Consider the following 13,343-nt stretch of genomic DNA (forward strand, 5'->3'; position numbering starts at 1 on the left):
AAAATTCAGCTCACTCCCTCAGTTATATTAATACTCATCTCTAGGCAGTGTGGTTTATAACGAAGCTACATATTAAAAGTGAACATTTTCCAGTCTGTACATGTTCGCAAATCTTAACTGCTTTTTATCTCTTCCCCTTTACCTTCTTCCATGGAGATGCCCAAAAATTGAAGGAATGAATCAGCAAAAGCTCCCTCTACTTCCTCCACCCAATTTATGAGCATGACTGTTTGAGGAAATGTTATAGTGAAAAACAAAAACCAAAAGAACCCCAAGTCTGCTTGAGTATTATTTATGTTCCAAAAAGCAAATTATATTAGAGACTACAATCCTTCAGTATTTCTAAAAATACCTCTTCAATAACCTTACCAACAATTTTTATTTTGGGAATCCTTGGTATAATCACTGTATTTCCTAATGAAAACAAATGCTAAAACTTGGCTCTTTCATACTGACCACCTACATGCAACACTGTAATTCCTGCCAAGGAAGCCTGTTCACCACCAAATGTACTAACAACATCCTGTGATAAGTTTCTGAAAAACATGAAAACTGTTAACTTGTAAATAGAGAGCTCACTCAATATTTATCTGAAGAAAGCTAAATTCCTATGTGAGCCAGGCTAGACAACACAGCCCGCAGATGTAGGACTTGGCAGTAGCAGCCATAATGGTATAGAAGAAAAAGTTACTCAACAGGTTTATTGCTGAATGGTGGCTTGGATGGGGTACACACAAGCAAAAAATAAAAGACATATCTTTGGAATAAATGTGAGGAAAAAATCTGACAAATTATATTCAACATTAACCATCAACAACAAAACCCCAGTTAATGAACCTCTTTGTTTCTTAGTCATTGGGTTTATTTTGTATAAAATTGATTTGTCTTAATTCTCTGAAACGTCAATGACCATATAATGCAACCATGCTTCCTGCTGTGAGCAGAGGACTAAATACCCTGTCAGTTGTTTGCCTAGCTACTAAATGCCCAGCTTCCATGAATATATTCTCCTAGAGTCAATCAGAAAGTATGTATGATGTACTAAGTCAGAAAGTGTACATTATGACTTTCAGCTCTGCTTGTGGTTAAGGAATAAAAGGGACCATAAGAAAATGCTGTTCCAGATTCTGAAATTACCCCCTTCAAAGCGTTAGACAGACAATTGCAAAACCAGCTTGCAGACATGATACTTACTCAGGACCTAAGCGTGGAGGGACAGTGACCACTGAAGGAAGATTGCTAAAGGTATCTCCAAAGAAACACTCATTCAAAAAGCAATGATGAACCAGTAAGATCCAACAAGGTCTATCAATTACTAGGGATTTACACAGGACATTTCATTTAATCAAAATTCACGGATGTAATTTATCTGACATGAGAATCAGCACACATAGCATACTGTCAGCATCTGCCAATTCAGCCAAAAGTCACCACAGAACCTTCTAGAAACCACATTTACATCACCGGAGATGGGTAGCTTAACGTAAGAAGTATGTTCTTAGTCTGTGGAAGAAAAACAATTTCTAAAGTTTTGATAACAAACAAGTATTACATCTCCAGTAAGAAAAAAAGTTACTTAAAAAACATTAACTAGAAAATTAATCACAAATGCCACTGTGATTTTTAAAAAAATCTGTACAGTTGGGGAAAATGTAACCCGACAACCGGTAAAGGTTTTATTTTTTAGAGATAGGGGGAAAATTCAAAGAAATCAGCTCCTAAAGCCCCTACTTGTCCCACAATGATATCTGAGGCCGAGAATACTGGTATTAGTATACCATCCCATACTATACTTCACAAATCATATGTGAAAGAACTGGTCAATGAATGTGAAGAATAACAAAATTAATTACAGCACATCTGGGTGAGCACCTTTATACCCATTAAAAAGAATTAAATCTCTTAGAACCAATCCCATTCACACCAATAAAATCTGGGTCAAGAGAACACATGGCCCAAAGGATGTACTCAACTATGAGGTTTTCTGGGGCAGGACCAAGTCATTTGTACTTTCATAACTTCTACATCTAGAATGTGGCAGGTTGGCTATCTAAAAAGCTGGCTGCATGAATAGCACCCCTTTTTTGAATGAGTAACAGTTCCACATACTGCACCTCCACTGTGATCAGGACTTACAGGCACTCCCTTCACCCACAACCCTGTGGACTGACTCTGATCCCCTCACCCTCCAAGGATGAAGAACCAGCTTGGAGCTGCCACTGAAAAGGTCATGAAGCTGGTACATGCTGGAGACAGGATGCAAAAGCGATTCCATTGGATCCAATCCACTTGCTCTAGCTCACGTAGAACCCAACAGTTAGAAAAACTAACTGGTGCAATGGAATCTAAGTTCCGGTGCCCACAGAGAGAAGAGTTCAATCTAAAAGAAAATATCAAGAAAGAGAGAGAGGATTTTCCTCCCTGGCTGCTTGAAGATCAACCTCCACCCCGAACAACACAGTAACTATCCGGACCAGGAAACTCATGGCCAACGACGACTTCAGCGAAAACAAATGGTCATCGGTGTCCTCACTCTGGGAACGCAACAGTGCCCAAGACAGAAATTCGGGGAAAATTGGCCAAAATGTACAAGGCCACAGCAGATGTCATCTTTGTGTTTTGACTCAGTAGTTAAACTGGTCAAATAACTACTGCAATTTGACCATTTTGGTGGTGGTGAGACAACTGGCTTTGGCACCATTTATGACTCCTTAGATTAAGCAAAGAAAAATGAACCCAAATATAGACTTGCAAGACATGACAACAGAAGGAGCGAAGATTCTTCAGGGACTTTATCTGTGGCGACTGCAGGTTTTTCAGGAGGATTAATAAATTAAGAACCTTTATGAAAAAAAGGACAATTTAATAAAATAACTATCCGGTGGGAATAAAAGAAATATACTATTTTTCCTTTATGAAAATCAATAAACTTTACGTACTTTACGTACTTTTTAAATTGGTCAAATAACTACTGTAATTTCACTTCCAACCTCTAAGACAAAGCAGTTATTTCAGAGCACATAGCACCATACGGCCTACCTTGGCACCGTTCAAAAGAGGCCAAGTGCACAGGTAATGCAACTCTTTGAACTACCATGTAGGTTTAACCACTACTGGTTAGGCAAACTTTTGACTTAAGAGGTTACAATCCTCAAACCCCTTGCACAAATGCATTCTTCTGGCAGCTGTTCTGCAAAGCTCAGATTGGGCACAGGTTCTGGCAGGCATGTTTCAGTGACTCAGTGCAATTGTTACTGTGAAGACACACCAGACAAGCCTTTATTCCCTTTCTATTTCTAAGACTGGGCTTGCCAAAGAGTTCACTGCCAATATTCTGTAATTTCTCAATTCCAACCCCCAAAACTACTTAAATAAACTAACTTCTTGGCTTAACTTTTCCTATGATCAGGCTCTACATTTTATTTGGGAAAGAGCAAGTGAAAGCAAGCTCAGCAACTAATAAGTTACAACCCTGGTATTAGGTGCTCGAACGGTATGTAAAGTAATGCTTTTCAGAACTGCTAATGAGCATGTCAGAATGTATAAACTTGCACAAACCTAAAACTGATTGGGGGACAGAATAGGCAATGGATTGCAGGGAGAGAGAAAGAATTTGGGCACCAAAGTAGATACATAATTCCCCAAATTTTCAATTCAATCAGGCTTTGATTCCTTTTTTTTTTTTTTTTATAAAGGGTAGAAATAAGGACTACAAATGCTTTGTACAAGATGATGGGAGGCTACAAATTATGAAGAGGACTCCACATACAAGAAATGAAAAAATAAAAAAGCAGATCTTAAGCAGTTGTGACAACCTATAAGGGGAACTCTCCTAAGGGTGAGAGTAGTTGGCAGAATTCAAATTCATGGAGAGATGGTTTATGGGAGATTATGGACTAATCAGATAGAGGGGAAAATGACTCAGCACATGATTTAATATAGTAATTCAGCTTATTATGGTTGATAAGTAAAAACTGTTGTCAAAGGTATAAGAGAGTATTCAAACTCACGGAAGAAGTGATGATCATCTGAGATCAAATAAGGATGAGAAAAATCATAAGAGTATAAATGAGGGAAAATGTGAAGTTAATAAATAAGATTAAATCAGTAATGACAAATAAGACACCAGTGCAAGGGTGGCATATGGGATGACTAGAAACAAAATCTAGAAAAACTATTGCTGAAAATCATGTTTATTAAATACTAGAGGCCTGGTGCACAAATTCATGCACAGATGGGGTCTGGATGCCCACCCCAATGAGGGCCAATTAGGGCCCAGCTGGCATGGGGGAGGGGCTGTGGGTGGTTGGGAGGAGCCAATCAGGGCCCCGATTGGGCTGGTTGGCCACCACAGTGTGCGTCATAGCTGGTCTTTCCGGTCGTTCCATCATTCCAGTCGCTTGGCGCTTCTACATATAGATTGCTCATAGGTATTCAATCAAATTTATGTATAATAATTTTCCTTCCACATTTATTCTGGGTAGTTACTATTATATGCCAGGCCCTACTCGAGATTCTATGCAGACAAAAGCCCTGCTCTTGAGGCACTTACAGTCTACAGCAGCGATTTTCAGCAGGTGTGCCACAAAATTTTTTAAAACAGTTAATACCTGACTGTATAGTCAGAGGCCCTGACCTCTTGTCCCTTAGATTGTCAAATGTTAAAAAAAGGCCAACACAACAGCCATCCAGTGTGAATGAATAAAAATTATACCTTTGGGGGAGAGAGGGGGACTCAGATCAGCAAAAACAGATTTTTAGTGTGCTGCAGAATTTTAGTCACTAGTTTATATGTGCTATGAGATGAAAAAGGTTGAAAATTGCTGGTGTAGAGGAAGGAGATAAACAGCTAATCCTTTTTCAATGGAGGGGAACAAAAGTGTAAAAAAGAAAAGATAGGTGTGGGTTGCTCTTCTCCATGGGTAGTTAAGGAAGACTGTTGATAAGGGGATGACATCCAAGGAAAGACCTGAGAGGCAGAGGGATTGGGGGAAAGTAATCAGAGTATAGAAAACAGCAAGGAGGCCAAAGTGGCCAGAATGGAAAGTGTACTTGTGTATTTGGGGGGTGGGGTGGGGGGAAGGGTTGGTTATGGAGGGCCTTGGCAGGGGGAAGGGTTGTGGGGAGGAAGGGAGGGAGGGAATATGAAATCTTATGGAAGTAAACCATACCTTGTTTACAGCCCAGTATCCCAGAGTGGGTGGGATGCACAAATTAGTTTAGGCCTAATACTTAGAAACTTAAAACATATTTTATTCAATCACTCAATCCATGTTTAAATTAGTCTAGGGTCACTTAGTAAATTAGCAGTTATGATTAAAAATGAGACTTAAGTAGATCCTTAAGGGCTCCTTTAAACCACGTTTTGCATATGCAAATGAACCACTTCAAAGTAGTCACTTCCAATAAGATTTTCTGATGTTTTCAAATGCCTTACTCCTTGCAGCATTAAGTTATCAAGCTCCTTTAAAGGTGGCAAGCATTTTCTGCCTCTCTCTCACCATTCAGGCTCCAGATCAATGTCACCTCCTCTGAGAGACCTTTCCTGACCTCCCTCCCAGAAGTATCACCAACATCCAAGGTGGTCACTATCACATCACCAAGTCTGTATTACATGCCACTCTCTAGTTACAAGACGTGGAAGACAAGAATATTGTCTTATTGGTCATTGTTTCCCCAAGTACCTAAAGCAGCACTAGGTACACACACAGCCTGTGTTCGATAATTATGCACTAAATGGAGAATGGCAATTTTTGAAAATATCTCCAAGTCACCTGGAGCCAAGCCCAGAGAATCCTATATAATAAAAGCGTAACATGCAAATTGACCGAACAGCGGAACGAATAGTTGCTATGACGTGCACTGACCACCAGAGGGAAGACGCTCAATGCAGGAGTTGCCCCCTGGTGGTCAGTGCGCTCCCACAGGGGGAGCGCCGCTCAGCCAGAAGCCGGGCTCACAGCTGGCTGGGGGGTGGTAAGGAGTGAGGGGTCCCCAACTGCGAGAGCCCCAGACTGCAAGAGGAATGTCTGACTGCTGGCTTAGGCCCGATCCCAGGCAGGTGGACATCCCCCAAGGGGTCCCGGACTGCGAGAGGGTGCAGGCCAGGCTTAGGATCCCCCGCCTCAGTGCACAAATCTCGTGCATCGGGCCTCTAGTAATTTATATAACTGAAGTCAAAGGCACATTAAAGAATGATATGAGAAGACTTCCTTTTGTAGGACACACACAGGTTCATTTACTTAACACTTACCTATTATACAACAAAATTATTATTTTCCATTTTACTTGACCTTTGCTCTTAGACCAAGTATAGGGGTATATATTATCCTAAAGGGGTGCTTCCAAAGTAGTACAAGCCAAAGCTGCATCATTTGAAAGTATAGCTCCAAAGTGAATACTCTGAAGAGAACGATCCATCCAGCTCCTTAGCAGAATTTTTTAATTATTTAAAAGAGGCTTCATTACATGGCCTCATCCGAATATGCCTTCAACATTACTGAAGTTTCAAGCATGAACTCATGTACAATGTTAAGTCAAACATTGTCCTGCAAGAGATCCTAGAATATTGTCTAGAAAAGTTGAAAGTCCAAGAGTTAAACTGACTATTCCAAGGTTCTATAATCCTACAATGAGCTAGTCCCAGCATAGTTCGGATGGGAAAAAAGGTGACTCTACAATTGGGAGTTGCAGTGTTTTCTAAATATTGGTTTAATGTACCCTAGTGACTATAATTCTGAAATAAGCAGCTTTAAAAAAACAACAACAATGCTCAGAATTATTCTCTTTGTTTGCTTCCATTTAAGAACAGAAATCTTCAATACTCAATCCTACAAACTCATTTCCCAACAGCATGGCTAACATTAACATACTTAAAAGAAAAGCTATCTGCCTTATTCTCTTTCATTTTACACCTCTACCTCTCCTAACAAATCACTTCCCAAAATATCTAGGTTACTAACATTTTCATGAACAGCAGTAACCCTGGATCCTCAATCATTTGGTCAGATAAGTTGAGGGTGAAAACAACATGTTTCCTTTTCTAGCATCACCTGGTATTGAGTACTGAGCATTATTAGAACGGGGTCTTCACTTACACTATGTGATGCTGAAGGTTGAATGTAGAACTACCAAGGTATAACTGATAGCACAAATGTTTGTTTCTTGTTTACAGGAGATAGGTGTGATCTCAGTGACAAATAATTCATAACTTTGCACATTAGGTGATTTTCTACCACTTCTTCCATAATATTTATCAGCAAATAGCACTCTAAGTTAGAGCTGCCATTAAAATAAAGGATCCAGGCAAAACACTTTCACATAAGCTAACATTTAAAGATGAGACAAAAAGAAGTATCTTTAAAAAGATTTCGTTTAAAACCCAATAATGTTTTGAATATAAAAGTTGAAAACTCAGGCTCTTTTAAAAAGGTATCAGACTATTCTCAGCCTTTATTATCTGTGTACCATTTCTTCTCACCAAACTTTCAGGATGATCCCAATCCCAGTCTTTTTGTTTTGTTTTTCTTCTTCCAATCCCAGTCTTTAAGTCTAGATACCACATTTCCTTCGTTTCAAAATAAACTTCCCATGTACGTAAATAAAACTGCAAACTGCTTATAATGGCTAAGTTCTGTCTCTTAGTCTAAATAAGCACTGATGATTTCTGAGAGAGATACAAGAAAAATAAAGGAGGGTACTTTTTAGTAAGGACTTGGCGATTTCAGGGCAGGGGTGGGAAGGGAGAAGAAAGTTAGCCACAATAATATCTAGAGACTGCTTTATAGTTTCTTAAACATTAACAGATTATCCCTTCTGAAAGGCTGGCAAAGAATTGATACCCATAACTGTATCTGGCTGCACAGAAAGGGAACTGTCCCCAATCATATAAAGGATCTAATAAAAAAGGAAAGACACTGTACTTTCCCCTGAGAACTGCACAGACCTAAGCCTTGGGAAAGAAGAGGATTCCAAAGCCATGCACCTCCTCCCCTAAACTGACGGGAAACTGCACCAACATCCTAGCTAATCACTCCCCTGCAGAGCTTGGCAGAAGGAATTCATCATTTGAGAACTAACTAGAGCAGGCGTCCTCAAACTTTTTAAACAGGGGGCCAGTTCACTGTCCCTCAGACAGTTGGAGGGCCGGACTATAGTTTAAAAAAAACTATGAACAAATTCCTATGCACACTGCACATATCTTATTTTGAAGTAAAAAAACAAAACGGCAAAAACACCCGCATGTGGCCCGCGGGCCGTAGTTTGAGGACGCCTGAACTAGAGCTTCAACCACAAAAAGTAAAAGCAATGGATTCTGCACATATTTGTTTCCCACCGACATCCTCTCCACCGTGCTAGCACCCCTGCTCCTCCAAGGTCTGAACAGACAGACATTAAAACAGGCTCCAGTTATTCTCCAGTGCAGGGTCCTTCTGTTTTTCCTTCACACACCCTATTCCACTTTTCCAGGGAGTCCCAAATACTAATAACTCTGAAAGAAAAAGCATTCTGACCTAGGTTGACTTTTGAAACCAAAGTACAAATGACTCTGGAATTAACATTTCTTTCCTGACATTCAAAGTACATTAGATTATCCCAGGCACTGTGTGTGTCACTCAAGCAGTTTAAGTGCATGTCAAAGAACCCTAATGCTGACACCAGATCAAATTAACCTGTGAGCACTAAGAGGTTTACTGTACTAAATCTGAAACAATGACTGCACTTTACAAATTAATTGGGACACTGCTTTCATCAAGTCTCCATAAATGTGATTCCTTTAACCTACTGGTACATTTCATTTGGGTACTTACCAATACCACCAATTCCACCCCCCACACCACTACAACCACACAGCCCCCCTCATCGACCCAGGCTCAGTACTCATTTCTCTCCTGGACCACTCTCCACCTCCTCTTTGCCTCCACCAGGCCCTACTTTCATTCCTTCCCTAGGTCAATGAGGGTCATGACAAAATGCTTTTCTAGTTAATTTTATATATAGCAAATTAATAGTTTTTATAAAGAGAACACTACATGTCACAAGAGATAAGTGTACCTGTTAGAAACTTCCAGGCACCTCTGATTTCAGTGGTTTAGCTCACTTATCAGAACTACCCACATCTCTGAGTAGCATTAAGTCCCCACCAACTACCTAAGCCCAGAAGCTGATGGAAACTGGTGGGAATCTGCTCCACCTGAAGCTACTTCTTAGGCCTTGATCTGCCTCATTCCTTCCTCTCCTCACAGGCCCAGGGACACAGCTGCTCTCTGCTGGTGCTGCTGCCTCCACTCCCTCACTTCTTAAGAGAGCTCCTCCCTTCTAGTCTTACTGTCAAGTGAGAGGCAAGCTCTTCAACTCCCTCTTCCTCACTGACCCGCAGAGACACTGGCCAGGGCCTTTTATGGTCCAAAGGGCTCTACTGCCGGCCATCATAAAGAGCACTAGGTGCAAAAACCTTGGGGAAGTTACAGTTATTACAACTGTGGGCCTTGGAGCTATGGTTTCTATCTTTTACGCAGCTATCAACTGGCTTAAAAAACCTCCTTCTTTAAATGTAATTAATCAAAGAAAGTGATTTCAGACTTCAAAATTTGGGAGCCAGGAAACTTTTTTCTCTTTAGGAAAAAAACAAAAAGGGAAAAAGGAAAAGGCAAAAAACAAAAAAGGGGAGAGGATAACTGACATATGGTTCAATTTTCTTTTCTAGTACAGGACAATAAAAACAAGCAAAAACTCACCATCTGCCAGTACCACAAATGAAATAGATCTTTTATTACACACACACATACCCATCCCTTAAACTATAATAAATTTACTTTTTAAATATCTCATTATATTGTTCTTTTTTTCTTATTTTGCTATGGAGAAATGAAAACAAATTGCATAAAGTGAATAGTGGCAATTGGGAATGGTGATTTAACTTGGTCCCATATTCAGTTATGGTAAGAAAGACAAAATTACCTCTTTATCTCAACTATACAGTTTTTAAAATATTCAATCCACAGTAATCCCCATTTCCAAAATATATGGAACAAATATTATGCCCAGAAAATAGCAGAAAATGGGAGTCTGAACCTGAACCTGAGACTACCAGGCCACATCGTTAGTAACTGATTAGATTCCTAAGGAGAGAAAGGCCTTCTCACTTACTCCCTAAACACCACTTCTAGGTGTGTGAAAAGAAAGAAACTATTAGTTCAATATCATCAAGAAATGACAAACTGGGTCAAAATGCTGATTTAAAAATCTTTATTATGTATTTTAAATTGTTCCCAAAACCCAAAATATATCTGGACTTCCTTGGCCTTAATAAAGAACAGCTGGGCAGTAGGACTCATTCTGTAAAACTAGGCCAAAAAGGTGACAGCAAATATTAAAATTGTGCACACCCCCCAGGATGTTTCCAAAAGCTGAAGCTACTTAAGACTAAAATTTATACAGCTAAAACCTTCTATTTTCCAGTTAATATGTAAATTATGGCTCAAATGCCATTCTTTTGAGAAAACCCCTTATCAAACTCTCCTATGGTGCCTAACACTTCAACACAACTTAATCCAAGTATAAATGTAGGTCGTTTCTTTCCTCTACAATGCAGCAGTATTTTATGAACTTCATTACGTGAAAACAGGAAAAGAAAAAAAAATCCAAGCAATATATTTACATGGGAAATTACAATGTTGTATTAAAAACTTTTAATAAACAAAAGCATTTTACTTACGATGTTCCCTGCTGAGAATGAGGGCGGGTTTTTGAAGATGTATCATATTGTTCTATGGGGGAGGGGAAAAATGATTAGAGCAGCACTGTGACATATATTCTTGAGTTTTTTACTTATAAATTCCCTTTCTTGGTGTTCCCTCACCTTTTTCACCTAAACACTCAGTATATTTAAATTCTGTCCACCAGGGTGCTAAACACTGCACCGGGCATGATCCCATCACTATTTATGTTACTTCTAGAGGGAAGGCTTGCCCGAAGTTAAACAAAGTAAAAGCACTCTGAAAAGCACTGCCTGCGGCAGGCCCTGCCACCCTGTACTGCCGGCAGAGGAAGGATGCCAGGAGACTCTCCTGGTGGGGGGCTCAGACGGAAGCACCAGGGCAGAGCTGCTCTCACCCCCACCTGGTTTCACCTCAGGTATCTACCAGTCATTTGCTAGCACTCCATTTACAGCCTCTGTCCTTGGCCAAACTTCCCTCTAGTCCCTCCATTATTCAACATCCCCCACAATTTACATATTCATCAGCTATTTATAGAGTGTCTCACAGATAAGATGTTCAGGGCACTTGACCCTGTCCTCAATGAGCTTAGAGTTGACTGAGGGACATCAAACAGCACAAATACCTACAACCTTAGTCAGTGTGAGATTAAGTACACAAATTGATCATAAAGTAACTGCCCCAGGAATTAAGAGAATGGCTCCTCGGTTGATTAAAGGAGGCAAATCAGAAAGGGAACCCCATGAGCTGTGTCACAAAGGACGGGTGAGATTCCGACAGAATGACTCTGGCAGGAGGGTGAGGAAGATCTGCAAGCAGAGGAGGCACTGTGAACCGAGGTGCAGAGTGGAGGCGTAGCAGCGGCACAGATTTGGAAAGCGTGAGGCTGGGGTGAGAGTCGGTGAAGAAGGACATGGAAAGACAAGTGGAAGTCAGGTTTTGGAGGGCTCAGAAGGCCAGAGTGGGAAGTTATGACTACTTGTTGGGCAATGAGACACTACCAAAGGTCTAAACAGGGATTTGATGCAGCTATTCCTCAGGAAGTATTCTGGGGGTGCAGCCCGGGCTAACCTAGAAGGGAGCAGGAAACGTCACCTGTTGAGGCAGCAAACCAGTTAAGAAGCTGCTGATTCTGTCTGAGCATGAGGTAGCAGGGACTGAAACAGGACTCGAGTGGGGTGGAAATATGGATGCCTTTAGGCAAGAGTGAGTGATATTTTTCACAAAGGTCATGTGGGCCCCTGAATATTTGCAATTAATCACTTTATCCTCATGGTGGCAGCAGCTCTTACATAATATTTTTTCATTGCTTCCCCTTCCAGCTGGAAAGTCAGGGCCAGGACTACAAATGAGAGGGGCTAGGGTCACCCTCTGGCCATGTGCAGGGACTCTGTCCAATCATCCTGACTGGCCCTCAGCCTCACAGGCTCTGTTACCCGCAGGCAGATGTGAACACACGAGTAAAATCCCTACACTTCATTCTCTGAACTCTACAAAACTGTAAGATCCCTTTCAAGACATTTGAATTCTCTTGCTGGGCATACTTTGAAAAATATATGTCAAACTTTACTTTTCTGAAAGCTATATCCATATAAACTCTACTCCCTCTTCATCCAACACACAACTAGACCCCTTCAGGGTCCAACCAGGCTCCACACAGACCACATCCTCCCAAAGGTAACCAGGTTCCACAGAACACCAGCAGACAAGTGGTGGCAACGAGACCCCAAGGTAACACCGGGTGAGCCAAGACCTACAGGAAACTTCTCATCAGAGAAACAAAGAGTGGGCCCGCATGAGTCCACAGGCCGAGAGGACACCCATACCTGGACAAGGAAGCACTTACCGGTCCATCTTCAACTCTATTGCTAAAAGGGGGAATCCATTTAAAGGGTGAGTAGGCCTTTCTAAACCAGGAGCACGCCCTCAAGCTGTGAGTGACCCAGTGGGAGGCACAGAATCTGCATGGCTGGCAGCCAGCAAGTGCGGGTACAGGGGCACCTCAATCCTGTCCGCAGCTGAGCTGGCGGCCCACCTGCAGTCCCGCACCACCCCACCAGCTAGCTATCTCTGCCTCAGCTGCCAAGATGCTGAGAAAAAAGATTTCCCAATCTCCCCAAGCAGCCATCGGTTTCTGTCCATTTTACCTTGCTACTTTATATAACACTGTGGCAAGATGGTCAGTTCTTTGCAAGACCTTATTCAGTATCCCTAGAGCAGGGGACAGCAAACTTTTTCTGTGAAGGTCAGACGTGTATTTTACACTTTGCATGCTACCCCTTGTGGCTTAATAATAAATAAGCAGGCACGGCTGTGTCCTAATAAAACCTTCGGTACAAAAACCAGCTGCAGAACAGGTTGGGTTTGGAGGCTGTAGTTTTTCCGGCCTTGCTCTGGGAAGGATGCTCTGTTTCTTGCTTTTCTCATCGTTTTACTCTCCTCACATCCAATTTAAATGGTAGAAATATCAAGAGGGGAAATGCAAGTGATGAAAAAGAATGAGGTGGAAAAGATGAAGGAAGAGTCACCTCCATGGAACATCTACCTCTGAGGTCCCTCTCCCGACACACAACCTACTGTGGTTCCCATTCTTTGAAGACGAAAACTTTAGAACTTGGGCACCTA

At 41.3% G+C, this 13,343-nt stretch overlaps 1 protein-coding gene across 2 annotated transcripts in view; it reads right to left on the minus strand.

The window, feature by feature from the left end:
* Positions 1-13,343, minus strand: part of AFF1 (ALF transcription elongation factor 1) — a 194,375-nt gene that overhangs the window by 34,541 nt on the left and 146,491 nt on the right. For both annotated transcript variants that reach the window (XM_028148276.2, XM_028148279.2), the window contains one exon: positions 10,718-10,769. In XM_028148276.2, the coding sequence (XP_028004077.2) occupies positions 10,718-10,769 (52 nt within the window). The remainder of the gene's footprint in view (positions 1-10,717; positions 10,770-13,343) is intronic.

Source organism: Eptesicus fuscus, chromosome 2 (genome assembly GCF_027574615.1).
Source record: "Eptesicus fuscus isolate TK198812 chromosome 2, DD_ASM_mEF_20220401, whole genome shotgun sequence".
In the NCBI taxonomy this organism is placed as follows: domain Eukaryota; kingdom Metazoa; phylum Chordata; class Mammalia; order Chiroptera; family Vespertilionidae; genus Eptesicus; species Eptesicus fuscus.